This window comes from Ahaetulla prasina, chromosome 3 (genome assembly GCF_028640845.1).
Source record: "Ahaetulla prasina isolate Xishuangbanna chromosome 3, ASM2864084v1, whole genome shotgun sequence".
In the NCBI taxonomy this organism is placed as follows: domain Eukaryota; kingdom Metazoa; phylum Chordata; class Lepidosauria; order Squamata; family Colubridae; genus Ahaetulla; species Ahaetulla prasina.
In genome coordinates this window covers 61,208,169-61,235,909 of record NC_080541.1, presented here as the reverse complement: position 1 = coordinate 61,235,909, position 27,741 = coordinate 61,208,169, and the positions used below count along the sequence as shown (strand labels likewise).

Genomic DNA, 27,741 nt, shown 5'->3' with positions numbered 1-27,741 from the left:
TACATGACACAATAACCAAAATAACAGCATCTAAATAATTTAATTAAACGTTCAGAAATGTGATTCTTTTTAATGTAACCTTATGGAATACTAAAACTGTTAACGCACAATCTCTATGGAGAGTTTCCGCCGCATGTGAGTCAAGTATTCAGAACTGTGGATTATTAACCCAGTATTCTGATTGGCTAATTACAATGAACAATATATATACTTTATTTCAACCGGGCATAATTTCAACATTTGGGATTTTAAAATATCCATTCTAAATGTTTTTCTTGTTTGCTATATAATTTAAGTGTTATTATATTAGATATTATATTTATATTATATTTATATTATATAATATAAATATTGCATATTAGAGTATGGAACTGCTAGAATGATCTCCCCAAACCATAGATAAATAAATAAATAAATAGATAAATAAATAATAAATAAAATAAATAGTAATGGTATTTTGTGTGATTAAAAATGCTTTTATAATGGGATAAAAGCATTCCCTAAAACAATGTTCTTGGTCAGTTTGCTATAGTGTAGCACTTAGCAGTAGTACTTAGATTTATATAGGGCTTCTTAGTACTGGATAGACTCTCTGAGTGGTTTACAGAGCCAGCATATTGCCTCCATCTGGGTGCTCATTTTACCGACCTCAGAAAGATGGAAGCCTGAGTCAACCTTGAGCCGGTGAGAATTGAACTGCTGGTAGTCAGAAGAATTAACCTGCAATACTGCATTATAACCACTGTACCACATAGCTCTTGTAAATAACTAAAGTATGAATTATTTATTTAATATTTACTGTAAGTAATAAATGAAATATACATTTCATTTTCAGAAAAAATGGCCTTTGGGGATTTTCAGTAAGGATGTGGCAAACTGAAGCTGTTACTATAGAAGCAGGGACATTGTGGCTGTCCCATATTTGGACGTTATTTGAAGGACTAAAGACCAAGATTGTTGGTAGCAAAGTGAAAAATATAAAATTGGTTTATTTGGCCTAGGCTGAAATAGATAGGTTGCTAACTCTGACAATTTTTAACCATTTTTTTTCTGACTAGGACTAGATGATGATATTTCATAGATAAGAGTTATAATGGAAGAGGCTCATTTGTGCATTTTAAATTCATCTGATTAAGTTTAAAACAATTATGTTGTTACCTCTGTAACTTTTATTTGATATTTCTACTTACTGGATTTGGACGGTTTGAGGAGTTTTAAAAGTAAAAAATCAAATATGTGTTGCTATTTTTGGTAATTCCTAATTGATTTTAGCTGATTAAGATGAATGATGAGTTTTTAAAGATCTGTTTGCAGATAATGAAGTGAGGCATGAGATGAAGAAATTGTATTTTAAAGAGATGTGACAGGTTGTTAAAGTTCTTTATACAGATAGTCCTCGAGTTACAACCACAATCGAGGCCAAAATTTATGTTGCTAAGTGAAACATTTGTTAAGTGAGTTTTTACAAATTTTCTTGCCACAATTGTTAAGTGAATCATTGCACTTGTTAAAGTTACTAACATGGTTGTTAAGTGAATCTGGCTTCCCCACTGACTTTGCTTGCCAGAAGGTTTCAAAAAGTGATCATTGATCCAGGACACTGCAACTGTCATAAGTATGAGTCAGTTGCTAAGCAACTGAATTTTGATCATGTGACAATGGGGGATGCTGCAATGATTGTAAGTGTGAAAAGTGATCATGTCACTTTTTTCAGTGCTACTGTAACTTTGAATGGTCACTAAATGAACTTGTAAGTCGAAGACTACCTGTACTTGCTCAGTTGAAGGGGGAAGTTACTTAATTTTCTTTCTCTACCTTTTTTGCTTTTTTCTTCGTAATATTTTTACTTTTTACTTTTTTATAAAATATTATTTTACTATTATTATCTGCATTAGTTTTATCTGTCCAATGTAATTTTCAGTGAAATTATATAGGAAAAAAAAGTGGTTTTCTTTCTATTAAATGACACCCAGCTCTTTGATAAAATGATTGGTGGGATTTATGACCTAAATGATTAGGCCTACAATGATTTCACAGCATATTCAGACACTAATTAAAATGGAAGAAATAAGCATGAAGGACACAAAAGAGAATTTAAAACTGAAATTATGCTGCTAAAAGTGAGGTATGCTCCTGCTACAGGAGATACTGCTTGTTTTATTTTTGTGGTTTATTAAGTATCATTAAGCTTGAACATTATTTGTATGAAATATGCAGTTATAACTTAATGTAATCTTAGGTTATTTATGGTTAGCTTCTAATGAGGATGAATAGAGACCTGGGCAAAGGTAAAAACTGTTATAATTTAAGAAGTCCTTAAAATGATTATGTCTTATTACTTATTAAAATAATGCATGGTTGAAAAACAGAGTTAAAGTATGGGCTAGCGGATCTCCTGGTAAAAATTATATCATAATGGATAAACATTTCATCATACTTTTGTTTAAATAATTTAATTGTTTTATGTCAAATTATAATGCTATTATATGCGTAATGATGAGGATGATTAATAATAGTCCTGTTTTTTCTCATTATATAAAAAATATCCAATGAGTAAAAGAGGGTGGCTATATTTAGAATGACTTTCTTTTACAACTTGAGTAACTAATCTGCAATCTAAGACATTTGGGCAGAGGTACAGAAACTGATGATCCAGAGGCGCTATCACCCTAACATCTCAGATGCTATTTTCAGAGACACGCCCCCCCCAAAAAAGTCTGATCAAAATATAATTTTAGCATAACACAAATGAAGAATTGTTAAAAACCTCACTGACGAGTGATCATGTAATTACAAAATTAATTCAAATATAAATAAAACAAAATCAAATTTAGCTTTTGTATTGACCAAGTGAAGATCCTTAGCCAAGTAAAAATGCACTCCTTGTTAAACGATCAATAGGCCTCCAGATTATATACAGGTAGAACAAAACAAAATTAAGCATCATATTAGGTTGATCACACAAATTAAATGGAGTCACCCAATGATTAAAATAATAGAATTGATTTTGACTCTCTTAGAAAGAATCTTAGAAATATGAATATAGAATTTTACTTTAAGATAGAATAAAATTTTAATACACTAAGCAACTAAAAACCTTGGGCAAGGACGATTAAAAGCCATATATTATATATACACACACACACATTATGTGGGTGAGAAGGAAGGCTGAGAAAATAACTACAGACCCTTCACATCCTGGATATAAACTGTTTCAACTCCTCCTCTTGAACCTATAGCACGCATGCCAGGTGGCATGCAGAGATCTTTCTGCGGGCATGCAAGCTGTCACCCTAGCTCAGTTCAGCTGCGCATGCACACACGCCTCCCATCAGCCAGCTGATTTTCAGGTCTCTGCTGTGCATGTGCGTGTGGGTACATGTGGGAAACACGTGCGCATATATGGGGATTGTGCATGCCTGCGTGGGGGGGGCACACACACCTGTACGTGAGAATGGGGCGCACACGGGGGCACACTATTGCATTATGGGTGTGTGTGCACACAACAGTAAATATGCTTATGTCCTCATTGTAAGCCTTTGTCTTTAGGGGTGATTTGTCTGTATTAAACTAAAGAGTTTTTTGTTTAAGTTTGTCCCAATTTTGTTTAAGAATCGCAGATTTTTTTTCTTTTTAGTTGGGATAAAACTGACTATTAATACCTGCAAATGAAATAAATGGTTAGTAGACAGAATGATGTAGAATGATGCAGCTAGTGTTAGTAGCTTATAAAATAAATACAATTGTTTTGGAAAAAATAACACATCTTTTATTCATTTTCTGTGGGAGATGGAAACTCTATTTTTCTGGAAACCAGTTGCCTTTAGAACATAAACTCATTAAAGAATAAGACAGCATTAATTTAATAAAAATGTAAACCAGATCTTTTCAAGGGAATAAAGGAATCTCTACAGATGTGAATAGTTGTTTTCAATAACAAAGACTTGAATTTAAATGAATTTATAAAGTGTTTTCACATATGTAAACAAGCCTCTTGTGGATATTTAATTTTGCAAATTCCTGAAATTCTCCTGTTTGTTAAGTACTTTTGTCATCTTTAAACCCCTCCTCCCATGTAAGCAAGAGAAAAATGCTAAGGAATGTAATGGGCTACAAGACTGAACAGTTGTATTTAACAATGGTGAAATCGGATAATCAATTAATCAATTTCATGGTTTGTATCTTTGAATACAGAATGTTTCTGAGACAGCTGTATCTCAACTAATCCCTGAAGCACAATTATCATTTTGAGTAGCACAGTGTAACAGAAAGTAGAAATAATGCTATGTGCTCATTATAAAGAACTAGATCTCTTTTTTTATTACATAATAGAAGAACAGAGACTATTCTGGTAAATTCAAGATCTCTCTCTCTCCTGGCTATTCACTTGCAAGTTTGATCTATTATGCTTTATTCTCTATTCTCCAGGAATGTAATACCTTCAAATGGGGTTGATCTGTGGAATTGTTGCTGCTTTCTGAGCTTGGTTGTTTTCTTTCAATCATTTCAATCAAAAAAATAATTGCTACCAACTTGCCTTCCATTGAGGACCTGTATACTGCACGAATCAAGAAGAGGGCCGTGAAAATATTTTGCAGATCCCTCACATCCTGGACATAAACTGTTTCAACTCCTACCCTCAAAACGACGCTATAGAGCACTGCACACCAGAACAACTAGACACAAGAACAGTTTTTTCCCGAAGGCCATCACTCTGCTAAACAAATAATTCCCTCAACACTGTCAGACTATTTACTGAATCTGCACTACTATTAATCGTTTCATAGTTCCCATCACCAATCTCTTTCCACTTATGACTGTATGACTATAACTTGTTGCTGGCAATCCTTATGATTTATATTGATATATTGATCATCAATTGTGTTGTAAATGTTGTACCTTGATGAACGTATCTTTTCTTTTATGTACACTGAGAGCATATGCACCAAGACAAATTCCTTGTGTGTCCAATCACACTTGGCCAATAAAATTCTATTCTATTCTATTCTATTCTATTTCATTATTCAACTAGAAAACTCCATCACTGTTAAAAGGGAACGGGGTTTGACAGTGCAAACACCACTCCCTCCTAGCACTGATGATGTAACCTAGTTGGGTAACGAAACATATGCAAGAAAAACAACCAAGCTCAGAGAGCACCAAAGACTCTACTTCCAAATATCAAATGTAATATTAGTTTGTCCATGGTAAGCTAAACCCCCCATGGTATTTTTTTTTAATGCAACATTTTCAGATGGGGGAGTAATGTTTAAAAATTAGGACACTTGATGAACTAAGTTTAAATGAATGTAAAATATTTACAGGGATGTTAATTATTTTAAAAGAAAAACAAACTTGATCAAATAAATCATAAATGTATGGTAAACTTACCTTGAGTAGCAATATAGTGATTTGGTCGATGATAGCCCTGAAATATTTCAAATATTTTGTGACTAGCTTTATCACATGTACAAGATGAGAAATGTAAACATTATCATATAGAAATTATTTTAGTATAAACCTCTAGAGATCTTAGTAGTAAGCACTATTTTAAATTTAATAGCAAATAACTAACTGAAATAGTAAATAAATGAAACATGACCTCAATATTAAAAATAATATTAATTAATATTAAAATTAATAGTTGTCAGTGGAACTGTGAAAAGTAATATTTTAGTAGCTACCATTGCAGTTTAGAAACACGTAAATGATATAATGATCTATCATACTGGACAGTCTTCCCAATCACAGTATAAATTGTCTATATGCACAAGATTAATTGTTGCATCACTAAATATGAACTCCCCTTTATATCCCATTTTTTGAATACATTCAATGTTTTTGAATCAGAAAAGGTATGCTTCAGATGTATGTCTACATATAGTTTTATAATTATTTATTTGCATAATTATAAGTGCATATATATGCAAATTAATATATCACTAAAAATCTGGCCTACCTAAAGGTCATTTTTATTGTCTTGCACACAATGAATCTGTAAATTAGAATTACTGACTGAAATGTTATTTACAGCAGTATCCTAATTATATGACTAAAGTTAATACTAGATGTTTACAATCTTTTGCAATTCAATCCTTATGAAATGTTTTCAAATTGTCATGGTTCACAAGTGGAAAAGTCATTTTACTGAATGCATACACTTGGGTTGGTTGTTCAAATCAAGTTGGGAAAAAAGATAAAATGATAAAACGCAGCTGTTTCTTCCTTTTAACTGCTAGTGGGGGTTTGAACTGATTGGGTGGGAGCTTGGCTGTGTTCTGATTGGATGGGGTTTTTTGTGTGCTCTGATTGGCTGGGGGTGTGTCCTGTTTGGGTGGGGGATGGGTTGTGCTCAGATTAGTCTGAGTTGCAGGGGGATTTGAGCTGGTGAGCTGCATTGCTGTTGTTGTTAAAAGGAAGAAACAGCTGCGATCACACATTGCTCCTAGAAGCACAAAGCTGAAGCCTGATGATGACGAATGAGACTTCGTCGAAACGTCCCCAAGACACTTCTAATTTTACGCGGGAGAAAACCCGAATAACCAAAGACCTACATACATACATACATATATATGTATGTATGAGTTGCCATTAAATGGAGTGATTTAAAGTGGCTTACTATTAATAATTTACTAAAGAGATTCCAAACTGTATTAATTGTCTTATTATTAGAGTAGCTTTAGTGTTACACAGTAAGGAGAAAACAGTTAAGAAACTTTAAATAACGTATTATGATTTAGCTGAAGCACTACATCTTATCTTGGTAAATAAATTTATTGAACTAATAATTGAATTATAATTTAGTTTCAAACAAATTAGTTCAAAACTGGATCCAGACTCCGTTACATTTGACAATATAGCCATTTAAATAAATGGATTTTAATTAGTCATGATTTCAGAGGGTATCTTCTAAGTATGATTATTTATTTATTTATTTATTTATTATTCGAATTTATATACCGCCCTATCTCCCGAAGGACTCAGGGCGGTTCACAGGCAGATAAAAAACATATATATACAAATTAAGAAAACCATTAAGAAACATATTCAAAAAGCCTAATTATTAAAAATAATATAAATATTGAAACCAATTAAAACCCCTATAAAATTTAAAATTTAAAAATTTAAAAACTAGTCCAGTTTAGGATACTTACATTACAAGTCTTAGCATATGAGTAACAATACTCAGATACAAATGCAACGGTGAATGGTAAGCAATGGTGCCAACTAATTATGTATTAATCTGCTATGAGTGAAGTTGTAGCAATTTCTTAAAGTATGTATCCAACATAAACGATAATGTTGAGACTGTTTAATTAAAAGTGAAATAAGCCCTTCTAGTATAAACATCAATATTTATATTTCTGAATATTATATATAGAAATATATAGGATGTACCAAAAATCAAGCCCCATAAGCTATTCACAATGTTTTATTAATTTTTTCAGATAAAATCTTACTGTGCTTAATGCTTAAAGTTCATAGTCTTTGTGGTGTGATTGTAGTACACACTGTATATATTATATTCATGTATATGTTAAGGTAGCATGAAAGTATCAATTTTAGAAAAATGGTAAAAAGGAGTCTCTAAGGTATAAAAAGTCAAGGTAAAATATAAATTCAGATTATTACATTTTTGAAAAATACATTATATGCAAAAAATATTTGAATCACTTTGTAGGCTGGGACTTAAAATGGCATTGTTTCTTAATATTCACTCCTACTTTTGATTCATTGAGTCCTCCACCTACTGTCTCTTAAAGAATTTATTCTAATGTAAAACATTGTTAACATGATGCAGGATGAACAAAGAAGCAATCTTAAATAATTAATCAATATACATATTTAATGAGATGTCTTGCTTGCATCAGAAGTTCTAGTTAATAGATGCAGACCCCATTCTAAAGGTTGCTTAAAAGTAGATGAAGAAAGATTACAAGCCACTGTATTACAAATTATGTAGTTTGATCACGTTAATCTTGCAAACAGCTTCTTTTTAAAATGGGAATTACTATATTCCAAGCTTTGATGTAAAACTAAAATTAATGTTTTGAGTGGGGGCAGGGACATATAAAACTTAGGAGAAAAAATAGCCAGATAAAATTCTTGAGATTTTTTTATTCCATAATGCAACAGTTTTAGGAAATGAACTATTTAATTTTCCTATGAGCAAATTTTTGGTAACTCTATATGTATTATCTAGTTTTAAAAAGGCATTAAACAAACAATATTTGAACAAACTGTTATGCTTGCTATAATAGTATACTTACATCAATATAATTTCCATTGATATAGTCTGAGTTTAATTCCCCTTCAACAGGCTGCAGCCTCACTCGAGAATGATCATCTAAAAACCCCCACAAAAATAAATTAAATAATTTGTATTCTGCTCAGTAGTCATAAAATAACACTGATTAGTTATATTTGTATTGGAAGGAATACCAACTTACTTGTAAAGATATATTTTGATCCCTAATACTATCATTAGTTTCAAAAGGCTGGTTTTGCTTTTATATGAATACAAATTAAGCTACATTTCCCTTTCTTTTTGAATTGATATTTCCGTCAAATGCAGAATACTCTGTGCAAGGAGAAAAAAGTATCCAATCTTATGTATGCACATACTAAAATATTACTTTATAACAGATCTTAGATTGAACTGCTACGTTAATTGTAATTTTCCTTCAGAGAATGTTAAAAGCCCGTCATTTCCCAATTCTTATAATTTTTTATTTCCTCATCTTTGTGGATCACAGCATTTCTTTCATTGCAATACCTTGCAAAGATGTTTTGAGAATTTCTTGAATTAGTACTCTACATGTACATACCACACAAATATTGTTTTATTAGAAAAAAAAGATGGGATATGGAACAAAATAGGAAGCAGAGAATAATAAATGATATTGCTAGGGACATGGCTGTTGTGTTCCTGAAATGATGTGTTAGTCAAGCTCTTCACATAAAATATAAAAGATGTAGACAGTGTCCTATTTTTTTCATTCTTTAAATCTTTTCTTTGGGAATTTTGAAAAGGAAAAATTGCATTGAAAAAGAAGGACCTAAATTGAAATGTATATAGAAATGAATGACAAATATAGAGAAAAATTCAGGCAATTGCCAGTTGTTCTATCTTTCAAAGTATGCTTTCCATCTTCCATTTTGTCACATTTGTATGTTGATAGTTAGTTAGTTAAATAGATGATAGATAGATAGATAGATAGATAGATAGATAGATAGATAGATAGATAGACAGACAGACAGACAGACAGACAGACAGACAGACAGACAGACAGGCTTTATATATTCACAGTCCAAAAAAGCAAGCCCATGAATTAATAACACCTGATTAAATTTATTTGCGATCTCATATTGTCTTTATGTCTATATGTCTATATAATGTATATACTAGTTCCCAGATATACAGAAATACACACACACACACAAAGATTGGCTAGAGATGAGATTGGGGGAAGTGATAACTTAATATGGAAAGAAAGTCCTGTTACAAAAGGCATTAAAATTTATCAAGTACTGCTTCCCTATGAACAGCTTATTTGAGATTAATGTTCTGATAATTATACTTCTTTGTATCTTCAAACTTTTATTTTCAACAGTTTTTGTCTTTATCAGTTGAGTCTGAAATACTTTGGATCAATTAATATGGTAAAATATGAATTTTAAATATTTGAGAAGCTGCACTGCAACTGATATTTGCCAACAAATATCAGGACAAGGTATTCATTTCATTTTAATATCTAGATATGGTTGGAAGTTCTAAGTGATCCTTAAGAAATCTTTCTAAAACCAGACAACATTATTTGAATGTTTTATTTGATTTATACCCTACCTTTCTAATCAGTCAAGATGACTGCAAAATTAGAATTTTAAAAAAATCAATGTAATTGTAATATTAAAATTGATATAACCTTTTCTTTAAATAGTGACCCTACTAATTACAAACAGTTAGTTTCTTCAATTCATAAGTATTTAAGTATCCCTGATTTGTGACCTTATTCAGAGGGAGTCCGTGGACTTTATGGGCATTACGGAGACCTGGTTGGGCACAGAAGGGGGTGTACCCCTGGTTGAACTGTGCCCTCCGGGTTTCCGTGCATTCCATCAGCCGAGGGCCCAAGGTAGGGGTGGGGGGGTGGCGGTTGTGATTAGAGAAAGTCTGGAGCCGAGGGAGTCCACTGTTCCTCAGATAGCTGGCTGTGAATCCCTCCTTGTGAAGTGGGGCCATCGGAATCAGATGGGGCTGTTGATCACGTACCTGGCTCCTTGCTGCGTGACTACAGCCCTACCTGAACTACTAGAGGTGCTTGCTGGCGTGGCGGTTGAGATTCCCAGACTTTTGGTCTTGGGGGATTTCAACTTGCCATCGGCCGGCTTGTCATCAACGGTGGTTCAGGAGTTCCAGGCCTCCATGACGGCCTTGGACCTGATTCAAGTAACTGATAGCCCTACATACACTGGGGGAGGCGCGCTAGACTTGATTTTTATCTCTGGTCAGTGGGTAAATGATCTGGATTTAGGAGATATAGTGAAAGAACCGGTGTCATGGTCAGATCATTTTCTTCTTCGCCTAGACTTTCGGACCACCGCTCACCACCGCAGGGAGACGGAGCCAATGCGTTGGTTCCGTCCCAGGCGCCTGATGGACCCGGAGAGGTTCCTGACGGAGCTTGGGCCGTTTCCTGAGGATCTTACCCACGGCACGACTGAAGAACTGGTTGCGGCTTGGGAACGGGCCGTGGCTGGGGCTTTGGACCGTGTTGTGCCTTTGCAGCCTCTGACCCGGCGTAGATCTCAATTGGCTCCCTGGTTCTCCGAGGAGCTAAGAGAGATGAAACGCCGGAGAAGACGCCTAGAGAGTGTCTGGAGGTCCAGCCGTTCCGAGGCTGATCGGACACTAGTGAGGTCTTTTACTAAGACCTACCTAGTGGCAATGAGGGAGGCGAAACGTTCCTACATTTTCACCCTCATTGCATCGGCAGATAACCGCCCGGCTGCCCTGTTTCGGGTGACCCGTTCCCTCCTTCAACAGGAGGGACGGGATGACCCCCTACGGGGACGAGCTGAGGAGTTTAACGGTTATCTATACGATAAAATCGTTCAGCTTCGTGATAGCTTGGACCAAGATTGCGATGATCCAACCGAGATGGCGGAGACACGTCTTGTTGAGGTTATTTGGGATGAGTTTGATTCTGTGGCTCTCGAGGACGTGGACAGGTTGCTGGGGAGGTTGCACGCAACTACATGTTTACTGGACCCGTGTCCTTCCTGGCTAGTGCTGGCTGCTCAGGAAGTGACACGAGGCTGGCTCCAGGAGATTATAAATGCTTCTTTGGTTGAAGGGGTTTTCCCCGCCGCCTTGAAAGAGGCGGTGGTGAGACCTCTCCTGAAGAAGCCTTCCCTGGACCCAGCTATTTTGGGAAACTACCGTCCAGTCTCCAACCTTCGCTTTGTGGCAAAGGTTGTAGAGAGTGTGGTTGCGTGGCAGCTCCCCCGGCACCTGGAGGAAGCTGTCTATCTAGACCCGTTCCAGTCCGGCTTCCGACCCAGTTACAGCACGGAGACGGCTTTGGTCGCCCTCCAGAGGTCCAGGGACAGGGGTTGTTCCTCTGCCTTGGTCCTATTAGATCTCTCAGCGGCTTTTGATACCATCGACCATGGTATCATGCTGCGCCGGTTGGAGGTATTGGGAGTGGGAGGCACCGTTCATCGGTGGTTCTCCTCCTATCTCTCCGACCAGTCGCAGACGGTGTTGACAGGGGGGCAGAGGTCGTCCTCGAGGCGCCTCACTTGTGGGGTACCTCAGGGGTTGATTCTCTCGCCTACCCTGTTCAACATCTATATGAAGCCGCTGGGTGAGGTCATCAGTGGTTTTGGGGTGAGTTATCATCTGTACGCTGATGATACTCAGCTGTACTTTTCCACCCCGGACCACCCCAACGAAGTGGTCGAAGTGCTGTCCCGGTGCCTGGAAGCTGTACGGGTCTGGATGGGGAGAAACAGACTCAAGCTCAATCCCTCCAAGACGGAGTGGCTGTGGATGCCAGCACCCCGGTACAGTCAGCTACACCCGCGGCTGACTGTTGGGGGCGAGTTAGTGGCCCCAAAGGAGGTGGTTCGCAACTTGGGTGTCCTCCTGGATGGACGGCTGTCCTTTGATGAAGATCTGGCGGCCGTCTCCAGGAGGGCCTTTTACCAAGTTCGCTTGGTCCGCCAGTTGCGTCCCTTCCTTGACTGGGATGCCTTATGCACAGTCACTCACGCTCTGGTTATGTCTCGGTTGGATTACTGCAATGCTCTCTACATGGGGCTGCCCTTGAGGTGCACCCGGAGGCTGCAGTTAGTCCAGAATGCAGCTGCGCGAGTAGTAATAGGAGCCGCGCGTGGCTCCCACGTAACACCACTGCTCCGTAGTCTGCACTGGCTTCCTGTGGTCTTTTGGGTGTGCTTCAAGAGTTTGGTTACCACCTTTAAAGCGCTCCATGGCTTAGGACCCGGGTACTTACGAGACCGTCTGCTGTTACCCTATGCCTCCCACCGACCCGTACGCTCTCACAGAGAGGGTCTCCTCAGGGTGCCGTCCACCAAACAATGTCGGCTGGCGGCCCCCAGGAGTAGGGCCTTCTCTGTGGGAGCATCGACGCTCTGGAATGAACTCCCCCCTGGCTTACGTCAAGTGCCTGATCTTCGGACCTTCCGTCGTGAGCTAAAAACATATTTATTTATTCAAGCGGGACTGGCATAATAGTTTGATTTTAAATTGGGGTTTTATTAATATTTTAAACTTTTAAATTTAATTTTAACTATTCAGCCGTTTTTGTAATTTTGCTACATTTTAATTCGTTTTAATTGTATATATCTTGTATTTTATTTCTGGCTGTACACCGCCCTGAGTCCTTCGGGAGAAGGGCGGTATAAAAATTTAATAAAATAAATAAATAAATAAAATAAATAAGGAATAAAAAGTCTATGATTTATGTAATTCATTATATATAATGAATTAAGCAATTTTACAATCCTGCAGCAATTGAATGCATAATTAATGATATATTGCCAAAGAAAAACATGCTTATTTTCCTGTTAGTCCATTGATTTAATATTATGACATTTCATTTTTGTTTTCTAAACCTGTACATATAATTCATAATTCTATCAACTCATATCAAATTCCCTTTCAGTTGTATTTTACACATGGTATGGGAGTGAACATAAATCTAAAAGCAGTTTTTGATTGTTTAGATGAAAATGTGTTGGTGAGTTAGTGAAGGATATAAAAGGGATGACAGGTTCTGAATGTGGGATAAACCGTTTTTGGTATTATCAAAGACCTTGGGAAAAAAGAAAAGAAGTTGAAAAAAACCCCAAACAAACAAGCAATGAAAGTGGAATGACTGCAAGAAGAAAAAGCATGAATCCAATTTTAAAAAGTATTAGAAGAGATATTAGCTTCCCAACAGAGTGAACAGACAGTAGTTATAAGAAAATATGGCAGCAGCTTGAAATACAGTGAAAAGTTATGTTACAAACTCACAGAAGTATGTGAGTTACATTAATGGGGAAGTATGATATAGTTTGTTTTGTGGATAAATTGAAAGTATAAGAGAATGGTTGTTGCAAGAAATGAAGAGAGAAAGATATTGTACAATATGTCTAGAGAAAACAGATATTGTAGTTCTTTAAAAGGAGTCCAAAGAAGCCAAGAAATGGTTAAAAGAGGCGGAGAAAATGCAAAGCAATGTTGATGGAGTCTCCAGAATAGTGAATGGAATTAGAAATAAAAATAATGAAATGATCTGAGATGAAACTGAAGTGAAAGAGTGCTGGAGAGAGTATTTATAGGACTGGATTATTGGAAGCTTCACTTGCGCGAGTGGAGGGCTCCTGTGCTCACGCTCAAAGATCCAGCTCAAACACCTTCCGCTCACATGAGTGGAGCTTCGCATGAGAGAACAAGTGCCTGTCACTTGCATAGGTGGAGCTTCATGTGCGAATGCAAGCATCTTCCACTTATGCTCCAAATGGAGCTGTGTGCGTGCCCGTGCATCTGCCACTCATATGCACACACCCCGGCCACGAAGCTGGAAAGGTTGCGGACCGCTGGAATACAGGCTATGACAATGAGCAAAATTTAGGAAGTGTAGTTCAACTGGAAGATGTGCAGACCAATTTTATTTCCTCACTAGAGTAATTAAGAAATGCTGAATGAAAGAAGCATTATTGTGCAGATTTAGAAAATGTTCAGATTGTTCAGGGACTTAGACAAGAAGTTCTCTTAGTTGTTTAGGGTATTTATCTATAAGTAGAGCTCCATTTTAAATCCATATACATAATGGTACGTATCAGTGGGCAGTATTGTCAGTTACTAAAAGGAGTTTGCACAGTAGTACAATTATACTGTCAACACTTACATGCAATGATATTCCCATATCTATTCTTCATGCGGTTCTCATCTTTTTTAGCTGAGTCCCATGGTGCAGACTGTCCTTCAAAGAAACTCTGTTTTTAAAAAAAAGGCAGGGGAAGGAATGACACATTAAGAGAAAGAATGTGCAGCAACAGAAATATTACAGAGAAACTCACACAAAAATTTAAATTATTAGGTGATAAGACTATTAGAATTTAGAAACTATCATACCATAAAATATTAATTAGAGATATGCTCCTATAAAAATGATTTGGAAGAAGTGCTCCCAATCATCCAAAAGACAGCAACTCTCTCTATTTTACTAAAACAGTCCTTTTCTTTTCATTTTTCTGTATGAACCTGATAAAAGCAGCCAGTTCATTCAAGTTAATACGGCTCTTAAGAGAGCTCACGCAGAAACCTAAGCACAAGAGCAGCTGCTTTAATAAACAATTGAGAGGTGCTGTGTTTGCAGAGTCACAAAAATACTTGAATGGCTTTTTAGGTGTGCATAGCCCTAATATGTTAAATCTCTCTCCTTGACAAATACAATCTTCATAAACATTCAAAGAGAGGCAGCAGAAGCAAAGGCAGATAGATTGGTTTAGGAAGGTTGACTATTTATAAAATCATCATGAACAAAAGAGATGGAGTGAGTGAGAGCAATTATATTACAGCTTGTAAAATAAGCATCCTCAACCTGATGCCTTTGAGATAAATAGAATTATAAAAGCTAAGCCGTCTGTTGTTAACATTATTTTTGTATGTGGTTAAATTGCATGTCCTAAGCTACCCACAGCCAATATGGGAATGAATACTCTCTCTGTGTGAGAGAGGATGCATTTATTCTTCATGGTATAATTTTCATCTCCCTTTCCAAGCCCTGGAGATCTTTAACTTTAGAGAATTCTGGGGCTTAGATGCAGTGTATCTATTCCTGCTCTTAAGGATGACTTCCTTTCAGGCACTTTGGTCATCAATCATGGGCCTCCTTTGGGTGATTCTGCCAAATGAAGTTAGGCAGTAGTATATCAGAGAGAAAGATTTTTCTAGGCTTTCTGGTCAAACTCTTTCTCTCTAATCTTTCTCCGGTTGCTTCTCTGCTGCCTGTATGTTTTTCAGAAATCTAAGATATTGATTTTCTTCCAGGTTTCTTTTAGGTTTTGATAATTTTGTTCTTGATTTTATTTAAATGCCTGTATTATTTTGCTAGATTATTATCAAGGCTATGATTTTTCCAGTTGCAATGTATGGCTGTGAAAGTTGGACCATAAGAAAGGCTGAGTGCCAGTGGTGGGATTCAAATAATTTAACAACCGGTTCTCTTCCCTAATGATTTCATCCAACAACCAGTTCATCAAACTGCTAAGAAAGTTAACAACCGGTTCTCCCGAAGTGGTGTGAACTGGCTGAATCCCACTACTGCTGAGTGCCAAAGAATTGAGGCCTTTGAACTCTGGTGCTGGAGAAGACTCCTGCGAGTCCCTTAGACTGCAAAGCGAACAAACCGGTCAGTCCTAGAGAAGATCAACCCTGACTGCTCTTTAGAAGCCTAGATCCTAAAGATGAAACTCAAATACTTTGGCCACTTAATGAGAAGGAAGGATTCACTGGAAAAGAGCCTAATGCTGGGAAAGATTAAGAGCAAAAGAAGAAGGAGACGACAGAGAATGAGGTGGCTGGATGGAGTCACTGAAGGTGTGAGCTTAAATGGACTTCAGAGGATAGTAGAGGACAGGAAAGCCTGGAGGACCCCATGGGGTCGCGATGGGTCGGTCACGACTTCACAACTAACAACAACAAATTTTCTTGCAATTATGACTCTGGAAATCTATATTTCATCTCCTGTTTTCTTATACATTTATTAGTTTTAGTTATTAGGTTAGTTTTAACTGTTATGATTGGGCAGATTTTCAATATACATTAATACAAATATAACCATATGTCCTGAAGAGCTGCTTAAAATTGTCTTAAATAAAGCATACACAAATGAGGCAGGCCTATTATGTGTGACCCCTAATATGTTTTAAGATTATCCGGAGTTCACATAAAACATTAATTTTTTACATTAATGTAAAAAAAACCCCATTGCTTTATTTTAAAAGTGTTAAATTTAACTGACTTTCCTTCCATTATTAGCAAGACTTTTGAGGCTGAGAAATTGATATATAAAAATATAAGATAATTCCAAATGAAAAATCTTTCTTTAGTCTAAGAAATGATCCAGCAGTTCCACTATTAAGTATTCCTTTACAAAGAAAACAGAAGCAAGCAAACAAATAAACAAATAAAGTTGTAATAATTTGTAAAGGTTGAAATGTATGAGTCAAAAGTCCTTAATGTAATGTGCACTTACCAATTTCTAGGCACTATATTACGATAACTAATAATAATAATAACAGAGTTGGAAGGGACCTTGGAGGCCTACTAGTCCAACCCTCTGCCCAGGCAGGAAAACCTACACCATCTCAGACAGATGGTTATCCAAAAATTTCTTAAAAATTTCCAGTGTTGGAGCATTTACAACTTCTGCAGGCAAGTTGTTCCACTTATTAATTGTTCTAACTGTCAGCAAATTTCTCCTAAGTTCTAAGTTGCTTCTTTACTTGGTTAGTTTCCACCCATTGCTTCTTGTTCTACTCTCAGGTGCTTTGGAGAATAGTTTGACTCCCTCTTCTTTGTGGCAGCCCCTGAGATATTGGAACACTGCTATCATGTCTCCCCTAGTCCTTCTTTTCATTAAACTAGACATACCCAGTTCCTGCAACCATTCTTCATATGTTTTAGCCTCCAGTCCCCTAATCATCTTTGTTGCTCTTCTCTGCACTCTTTCTAGAGTCTCAGCATCTTTTTTACATCGTGGCGACCAAAACTGAATGCAGTATTCCAAGTGTGGCCTTACCAAGGCATTATAAAGTGGTATTAACACTTCACGTGATCTTGATTCTATCCCCCTGTTTATGCAGCCTAGAACTGTGTTGGCTTTTTTGGCAGCTGCTGCACACTGCTGGCTCATATCTAAATGGTTGTCCACTAGGACTCCAAGATCCCTCTCACAGGTACTACTATTGAGCAAGGTACCACATATATGGTACCGGTGCATTTTGGTTTTTTTGCCTAAATGTAGAACCTTACTTTTTTCACTGTTGAATTTCATTTTGTTAGATAGCGCCCAATGTTCAAGTCTGTCAAGATCTTTCTGTATCTTGAGCCTATCTTCTGGAGTGTTGGTTATTCCTGCCAGCTTGGTGTCATCTGCAAATTTGATGAGTTCCCCATCTATCCCCTTGTCCAAGTCATTGATGAAGATGTTGAAGAGTACTGGGCCTAAAACAGAGCCTTGGGGTACATCACTACATACTTCCCTCCATGTGGATGTAGTTCCATTGAGGACTACACGTTGAGTGCGCTTGATCAGCCAGTTACGAATCCATCTGGTGGTGATGCTGTCTAACCCACATTTTTCTACTTTATCTAGTAGTAGGTTATGGTCTACTTTATCAAATGCTTTACTGAATTTATATTTACTAAATATAAATAACATGGTGTGCAAAACAAACCATTTTGAATTTGAAAGAACCTGATTTAAATTTGAAATAATTGCTTTAGATTTAAAACTGACTATTTCTATCATTTTGTATACTTATGCTTTCATTCCAAAGAACTGTTCCGTGTTTAAAACACTTTGCATTCAACATCCTTTATAAATGTTTATAGGTATAAATCCTTTTGAATATTCCAGAAATGGGGGGAAAACACCTCTGCAAAATCTACTTGACCCTGAAGGTCTCCATACCATTTCAGAGTTCATTAGTGATTTGGCCACATATGGAAGAGCAATTGTTATCTTTTTTTGTTCATATCACATTTTTAATTGGATGAACATTTTGACCTAAGGATAGAGATGCTTTCAAATAATAAAATGCCCCCTATTACCAATATCATTAAATCGAATGTGCTGGCCTTTTTTACAGTACTAAGATACATAAAAATATTGAGTGTCAAGAGGAAGACAGATTAAATCAAACAATTATGACCAGTAAGCAAAGTTGCTCTCTGATGGAAGTGGAAGCACTCTGCTTCTTTATTAAGCAAACAACTCATTAACAATTAATAGTGAAATTTGTTTTAAAGGAAAAATAATAATAGCTATCAGCTTTTAGCTATATAATAATGGCATCAGCTTTTTTACAAGTGATATTTCCCAATACTGGGGTAGAAGTGGTAAACTGATTTAAAATTTACTTATCACAGCATTAGGTATATTTCATGATTTGATATGCCTAAAATTGCTGCCTGTATACCACTGCGTATAAAAAAAACAAAATGCACACAGTAGTAGGTACTGTTCAGATAGATTCTAAATGACCTGTGCTAAAAACTATCTGATGTGCTAATAAATTTATACTTTCTCTTTCAAGAAAAAAATAGTGATTGAATCCTACAGGAGAACTGTTCATTTAAAAATTAACACTCTTAAGCCAGGGGGGTCGTCACATGACATATTGTGACTTTCCCCCCTTCATTAAAGCAGGTGTGACCAGCACATGATGCATCTGGGCCAAGATTTTGACACTGCTGCTCTGAACCATAGTACAAAGTATATTTTAACTGTAAATCTCTTGTTACTTAGAGAAAAGCCCTTTTTATTTGGTATTTTGAATGTCAGCTCTATTGCCATAATTCCATCCATCTAACCATACAAACTCACACTTATATATTATATGTGTGTGTGTGTGTGTGTATGCGCGCACGTGCGCCTTCAAGTCATTCTTGAATCTTGGTGACTTCATGAATAGGTCCATGAAGTTCTTTGGGCAGCAGATCATGCTTGCCAAGTGATGTGGTTGCCTTCTTCAGTTATATTTTTCAACTTCCCCATGCAAGGTTGAGAAATAGTGACAAGCTCAGTCACCCATGTGGCCTTTGTGTACAAGGGAGGATCCCACCCTTAGGTATCTCCACTCCTAATCCAACGTATTAACCATACTGGTTCTCCTAATCAATACCACACAATAATATATGAAATCAGCTCGTTGTCACCTAAATAATATAAATAAATAAAATCACTGGACAGGTTCTTTTACTCACAATTACTGAGTAAATCACAGCAAGTCTGGCACCAAAGGATATTATTTACAAACTACTCAATGCAGCTTTCACTTTATTCAAGGTTATTAACCACTGAATCATACCTTTTCTGGGGGGAAAATACAGCTTGCTCTAACAATCAGCATAAGTGAGGGGCAGTGCTGATTACCTTTTTTGATGAAAGAGAGGCTGAATTTACACAGCATGCTCAACTGAGCTAAAATAGATTTAAATAGTTTGTAGTTCAGGGTTATGGAAATCCAGCCACTTTTGTACTAGCATATTGGGTATGAGCCAGATAGCTGCATTAAGACATGTTACGGTTTGTTTATTTGGGTGTAGTATATTAAATGAATGAATACAGCAATTGTGATTTGTTAAATTGAGGTTAATGTCACTGTGTCTTTTCCCTGAAATTTCTCAAAAGAGCATTCTCTAATTTTCTGCATAGAGCTTTCTAGAGTATCTTGTCCTGATTTAATTCATCTCCTTATCAATCCTTTATGTGTCCAAACACCATCATGGACTCTGACATAAAGTAAAGGAATAATGTCCATATGTAGGTGCTGACTTATTAGAAGATTACTACTATCTGGTTTATGTATACAACCATTCAGGTCCAGTCAGATGTGATACTCAGTAGGGCCATTTAGTGCATAATAAAAAAAAAATCAAGCTTGTTTTTTATTATGCCGTAAAGAAATGCTATCTATTGTTGTATCACTGCAGCTTGTTTATTATTTATAAAACCAAGTTCATAAAGTTTAATTTCAAACTTTTCTTACTTTTACTTTGCTTCTAATCTTAATTCCACCTTTCCACACTTCTCTCCAGGAGCAAAATGCAAGTTCTGCATATTCACAACGCAGTTTAAAAACTTTTTAAAAATGCCTTGACTGTTGTTTAAACCCATGGCATATTCTAAAATGATGGAAAGAGTACCAATTCTGCAGATACATTTAGTGGAGAAAACGTATCAGCTAAAGAGGAACACAAGAGATAGATAAAATATATGATTCCTCAACTGCTATTAAAGAAAACAAAAGAGGTATACACTAAATAAAAAAGCATGTTTTGCTTTATGTATAGACATAATGCATTGTAGTTTAAATTTTGAGAGGTCATAATCAGGCCAAATCAAAAGCTAGACTATTTAGATTTTTGCTGAGATAAATCTGGAGAAATCTTAAAGAACAAGTAGGGCAAAAATAATGTATCTTTTTTATTTCTCCCTTCCTCCTCTGCATAGCCTCTGTGCCAGCTCACCTGTTGATTTTCCTAGTGCCTTTCTTCTTACCTTCTGTAAGCCACTGTGATGCTTGAATTTGAGTGGCATACCAATGTAGCCTGCCACCCTATCCTCTCTGCCTCTTCTTTCCTACTGCCATCCTGCAAGCACCAATCAATCTACCTAATCAAACCAATCAACGACTTAAATATGAACTATTAATCTGCTACATCTGCAAAAAAAGCTAATGCAGTTCTAGGCTGCATTAACAGAGGGATAAAATCAACATCATGTGAGGTGTTAGTACCACTTTATAATGACTTGGTAAAACCACACTTGAAAAACTGCATTCAGTTTTGATCACCATGTTTTAAAAATATGTTGAGACTCTAGAAAGAGTGCAGAGAGGAACAACAAAAATGATTAGGGGACTGGGGGCTAAAACATATGAAGAACAGTTGTAGGAACTGAATATGTCTAGTTTGATGAAAAGAAAGGCTAGGGTGAGTCTAGATAGCAGTCTTCCAACATCTAAGATGCTGTCACAAAGAAGAGAGAGTCAATCTATTCTCCAAAGTACCTAAAAGCAGGACAAGAAGTAATGGATGTAAAGAAATTCAATCTAGAACTAAGGAGAAATTTCCTGACAGTGAGAACAATTAATCAGTGGGATGGCATGTCTTCAGAAGTTGTGAGCGCTCCATCACTAGAGGTTTTAAAGAAGAGATTGGATAGCCATTTGTCCAAAATGATATAGGGTTTCCTGCTTGAACAGGTAGTTGACTAGAAGATCTTCAAGGTCGCTTCCAATTCTCTTATTCTGAGACTACAGTTCCAAGTAGTCCCAGCCAAATGACCAAAGAGAAACTGGGAAAGGCAGAATAATCTGCACAGACTGCATAATGACATTTTTTATTTTTTATTAATTTATTTTCTTTCATAAATTCAATATGATATATAAACTTTTTACTTGTGATTTCTGAACAAGTTTTGTCCTTAAATTGAAAAATTTGATTTAAAAAAAACTTGATTAAATAGGCTTCCCTATTTAATTAGAATTACTACAGAAAAGAAACGTAATAGAATTCTAGATACCTTTTCTTCCTTCTAAATTCAAGATAGTTTTTTTTAGAAGCATAATTTTTATATGGAACTTACTTTTCATTTATTTGAAGAATATACTAGGAAGAACGATTAAAATTCTAATTTAGCAATATACTTCTTGGCAAAGTAATTAGCTATAACTTTAAATAATGTGTCTTCAAAATTTATGTCTAAGACAATGAATAGAATGAATAGATAAGGTTTTATAATTCTCCTCTTATAGAAATCCCTTAGGTACAATATGTGCATTTATAGTGTAATTAATGTACAGGGTATACTATTTCCAACTTGTATACCAAAATTTAGGCTTGTTTGTTCCTCTTCTGAAATAAAAAGGCTACCAGGAGAGCTTAAACAAATGCTTGCTTTGCAATATATGTTGCCTTTTCACAAATAACTTCCATTTTCTATTCTTTATAGCCTGTAATTAAAGTGTTGTTCCTGACTACATCTCATATATTCTACAGCAAGTCAGTGAACCTTGGAAACACCCATAATAGAGGAAAGTCTATAATATTACACCATAAAATGAAAGCTCTCCATGAATATCAACTACTTTGCATTTTCAAAACTATCTCCGAATGTAACACATAAGGAAACGAAACATCCCAATAGACGAGCATACATTTTTTTTCTGAGCAAGATACATGCCTGAAGACTCAATAACCTCTTCCAGATTACCCTGCTCTTTCCTCATAAATTTTCTTAGGATATAATTACACATCTCAACTGTACCACCCAGGACACTGCAAGTACAGAATAATACCAAGATATTTAAAGCTAGATGTTCTATTTTCCACAAATATTATTATCTAGAAGAGTACATATGTCAGGATTATATACTCTATTAGGTATTGGGGTCTTTCATCCAGTATATATACAATTTTCAAAGACGATTCACTTGTAGAAGCCACAACTAAAATGACAGGTAAGCGTAGGCTGGATATTACTTAATAAATTGTCCTAATCATTCTCAATATTTTATTTATCAAAATGCAAATAAAATCTAAACTCCAAGGATGGACTTTTAGCTCATTCAGATTTTAGATTCTGTATAACTATCAAAAATCTGATCTTATTCAATATACTAGTTTAAGAATGTTTCAGAAGAGATGTAATACATATCGTATTCCAATTCTTGTTTCTCTAAGCAGATCAAACAGCAGCAAAATTCTGAGAACTGCTGAACTAGAAAGACAGTAACCCATACCAAAGCACTACACAGTGATGCTACTACAGAGGCATAGTTTACTGTTTAATAAGATTCCTTACAATGTGAGTCAAGTGCACTTGAACTGCAAGTGTGGGCACAAGCAGGTACAAAGTATATGATTACCAAAAAGCAAATTGATGGGTTTGATCCTAGTCCCACCAAAACATCTCAGGATGTACTCTACCATCTCTGCTTTTTTCCTCATTTTGTAGTAACACTACTAAACCCAGCATATGGTTGTATCAGATTTATTTTTTAATACTTCTAGCATTTATACAAGCCCTAGAGGTGCGCTTCGAAATGGCAATAGTGCCAAATGCTAGTATTTTACTTTGGAACATGCCTGGTTATCAGTTAATTTTTGTCAATTAAAAGCAATTTTTATTAGCAGATCAAGTTGTATGGGCACCACCAGAGGTGCTCTGAGGTACATTGCTACCCATAGGTATTTGGTGCTTAACTTTGATATGCACAATGGGCAACAAAGACACATAATCCAAATGGAAATCCATTTCTCAAAATAGCTTACTTGGTAGAAAGAGCCATTTTCATGAGAAAGAAAAGTAGATAGTTATAATTCAATTTATAATGTAGTTATAGGATAATTAGGTATCCAATAACTGCTTTTGGCCTTTAGAAATGCCTCCACGAAAAAACCAAGCAGGAAAGAACATTATATTGTCCCCCAAAGAAACAAACATAAAGCCTTAACTTGATGTTGAAGCTGCTATTGTTTTTTATGAAGCTGGTAATTCAGTGAATACAGAGAAGCATATTACTTCCACGATCAGATGGACTACTGCATTTTCAATGTCCCACTGTGATGATGTAACTACTGTATACACTTTTCACACTCCAGCAAGGAAATAATTCTCCTGTTTTCAGATAAATATTATATTAAAAAAGCAAAGGAAGATTCATGTATATAGTTAATGGTGTTTTTGTTGAAGTTCTAAAGAATTTGAGAGGCTTATTTATTAGTTGATCAAAAAATATTCCCTGTGAGCAACTTTGGCTGTGAAAAATTGGGCAATTTGGTATTGTTTTGTTTGTTTAGGAAACATTATTTTTATTTTTAATTCATTTTGATTTTCTTCAGTAACACACTCTTTTTCAATAATAAATCTTATGGTCATGCAGTACTATGAGATTTATGCTTTCCTGGTCACATGACACCTGGAATATTGTGTCCAATACTGGTTGTCACAAAACAAGAAGGACAAGGAGAAAAGTCTGGAGAATAGCAATAGGGATGCTGAAGATCTGGGAGACTAAATTCCATGGAGAACAATTAAAGGAAGTGGGTATGTTTACTCTAATGAAGAGAAGGTTGATGTGAAATATGAAATCACTTTTCAAATATGTGAAGGGATGTTATATGGAAGAGGGTATGGATTTATTTTCTATAGGTTCCAAGGGTAGGACAAGAGTGAGTGGATGTTTTGCAGATGGAAGTCCAACTTGAAATAAGGAGGAATTTCCTGCTTGTGAGAGCAATGAAGCAGTGGAACAAACTGACTCCTGGACTCATGAGGATTCCAGTCCTGGAAGTTTATCAGGAGTCCTGGATTATTTACCTGGAATGTTATTAGGAATCCCACCCTGAACAGGTAGTTGGAGTTAAAGTCCTTAAAGTCTTTTAAACAACCCTATGTTTCTATGAAGATTAAAGATAGTTTAGAAAACATTACTTTATCTTCTAAAAACATCATTCTGATATGAAAATTAAACAAAGCTACATCTAAGAAATCAATTTATATCCTGTCTTTCTGTCCAGGAATATGAAAAGAATGCACTAGAATAGGAAGCAATACTCTACAATTTTGTTGCAGGACCTTCATATAGCAATGAACCTGCACTTGCTGAATACAGTACTGATTTCCATTATTTGATATTCTGTTTGGCAGTGCAAATGAATTCCCCTCTGTTAAAATTTTACAGCATATCCAATGCATTAAATCATATTTGGCTCAAGCACTATATTAACCCCAATATCAGTCTCTGCTAGAGGATTGCAAATAATGAAGAATCCCAAGCCGGCTCCCTTGATAATCCATGGTAATAGTAAATCACCACTACTATTTTATATTTAATTTCTTGGCTGAGTTTGTCCAAGGCTTAGCCGTTTGTCCTCCTTATGTCTTCCTTTGCTAGATTAAGGAGCTCTCTAATACACTGGGCTTTGTCTGAAATAAATTGCTTCCCATGTTATCACAAGTCCTCTGATATATTAATCAGAATGCAAGTCTATTTTGAAATTCCTCTTTTCTCAAAACTGGGTTGATCCAGGGACGTGTATAAATATCACATAGATGTGGTGCCAGTGGAGAGTTATGGATAGAGTGATTAAGAGGAAAAAAAAGACAGCTAGAAATATGAAGTAAAAAGGGTGAATTCTAACAAGAATATTTTAAAATCCATGACAAATATGCCTATCAATGTGAATTATATTGGATATAATTATTCACATTAATTTAAATTCAAATATATACATGTCCCTATGACAGGAATGACTTGTTAAGCTTAGAAATATGTTAAGATACATCATCTCAGCTATTTCCCCCCCCCCCCCAATAATCATTTGGTGACATGGTTCACTTGTCTTTCCTAGTTTTCAGCTGCTGCTTCACATGCATTTCCTTCCTTCATGGAAGGCTTAGAAATATTTGGAATAGTGCTTCAAAGGCACATAGTGCCTTTTAGTTCTAGGGCACTATCTGTACAGTAGAGGGTGACATTGGCTGTGACTCTTTTTTTTATTTTATTTGCATTTATATCCCGCCCTTCTTCGAAGACTCAGGGCGGCTTACACTATGTCAAGCAATAGTCTTCATCCATTTGTATATTATATACAAAGTCAACTTATTGCCCCCAACAATCTGGGTCCTCATTTTACCTACCTTATAAAGGATGGAAGGCTGAGTCAACCTTGGGCCTGCTGGGGCTTGAACCTGCAGTAATTGCAGGCAGCTGCTGTTAATAACAGACTGTCTTACCAGTCTGAGCCACAGAGGCCCTTCAAGGCCTATGTCTCTAAGATCCCCTGAATGGTTATTTTTCCCGGGATGGTCTCAGAAAGTCTACTGGGACCTTGTATTTAAAAAAATATTTATAAACAGTGTTCCTTTTTTAGGATTTCTTTTTTCATTCTGGACTTCTGGGGAAGCAATAGCAGAATGAGCATGGCTTCACAAAAGCATAAAAAACTATGACATAAATAGAGTTTGCCCCTCAGAATTTCTCTCGGGATCAAGAAAATGACAAGGATGGCCTACAGTTTTGCTCCATATAGAATCGTCTGAAGAGATCATAAAACAGCGTATTGAGAGCTCTGGGAATCTAGAGAATAATCCTCCTGCCTAAACCATAACTTGTCACCTTTGAAAGAGACATGGGTTTGTCTACTTCCTCTCTTAACTGTATTAGGAACCTGCTTATTATTGATTTCTTTGAAGTTAAGAAGCTTTTGAAGGGCAAGCTTCACTACATGGCTGGAAAACCTTCTAGCCTGAATGTGTTCTACTAGAGTTCCAATGTATGTTTAAGGATTAAAAAGAAAAGCTTCATGTTGTGAAAAACAGCAAAAGTTGGATTAGAGAGTGGATTTTAGAAAGTTAATAGGCTAGATAGACTTGAAAGAATATTTCCTGTGGGGTGTTTAAAAATTTATAAAATATATATATATGATTTTGAAATTAACTGTAAGAAATCCTCCTGTGGGAAAATTTTGTTGATTGGAAAATAAACAGATGATAAGAGGGGACTTGATATTTGACTAGAGGAAACCAGAGAGAACAAATGATTACTCTTAAAAGGGAATAATTGGTAAAGTCATTAATAAAATGGAGCAATACTATTTGACCGTAAAAGAAATCAAGGCTGTTTGGGAACAATATACACAAAAATTACTTGTGAGAATGCTTGATAATATACTAGAGGATATGGAAGAACAACAGATTGTTAGATAAAACAGGCACCAAGACTGATTCAAAGGTGGATTTGGAGAACAAAAATGCTGGTGTGTGTGTGTGTGTGTGTGTGTGTGTGTGTGTGTGTGTGTGTGTGTGTGTGTGTTGGTCTTTGATGCTCTCTGAGCTTGGTTGTTTTCTTGCAGATGTTTTATTACTCAAGCTAAGCAACATCATTGGTGCTAGTAAGAAGTGGGGTTTGCCCTGTTGTGGAGGTGGCCATTTCAACCCCGAGTTACAAAAAAATGCTGGATTGTAGAAAAAGATGTTGTGGATTTGCAGATAGTTTTTAGTAATGCCAGCGTACAAGTGAGATATGAAAAAAGATGTCCAAATAGATTTGCAAATGAAACCGACGATGTCTTAAAAATTAAAAGGGACATACAAGTAATAAATCAGAAGAGTGACTTGGAATTCCTTATTTCAGATTTACAAAAGGAATGTGTAAAATCAAGAAAACTCTTTCTGAGAGGAGACAAACATTATTTGATGGCATGAAAGATTAAGCTTTAAAAAAAACACCAAAGTTTTACAAAATAAATCTGTTTGATCAGGGTTAAAATATATAGAGAGATATATTGTGGTTTCTATAAGCTGTTAATGAGATTTTTTTTTGACTAGGACTGAATAATGAGACTTTAAAGATCTGTTTATAAATGGGAAGAGATTTATTTTACTTTATTTCTTAAAGAAAGCGATAAGTTTAGATTTAAAAAAT

The 27,741-nt window shown here is 36.0% G+C and overlaps 1 protein-coding gene across 1 annotated transcript in view; it reads right to left on the bottom strand.

Annotated features, from left to right (window-relative positions):
* Positions 1 to 27,741, bottom strand: part of PTPRM (protein tyrosine phosphatase receptor type M) — a 544,777-nt gene that overhangs the window by 72,570 nt on the left and 444,466 nt on the right. The window contains exons 20-22 of the mRNA XM_058178627.1: positions 14,424 to 14,511; positions 8,271 to 8,347; positions 5,392 to 5,428 (exon numbers count right to left, since the gene is read on the bottom strand). Of these exons, the coding sequence (XP_058034610.1) occupies positions 5,392 to 5,428; positions 8,271 to 8,347; positions 14,424 to 14,511 (202 nt within the window). The remainder of the gene's footprint in view (positions 1 to 5,391; positions 5,429 to 8,270; positions 8,348 to 14,423; positions 14,512 to 27,741) is intronic.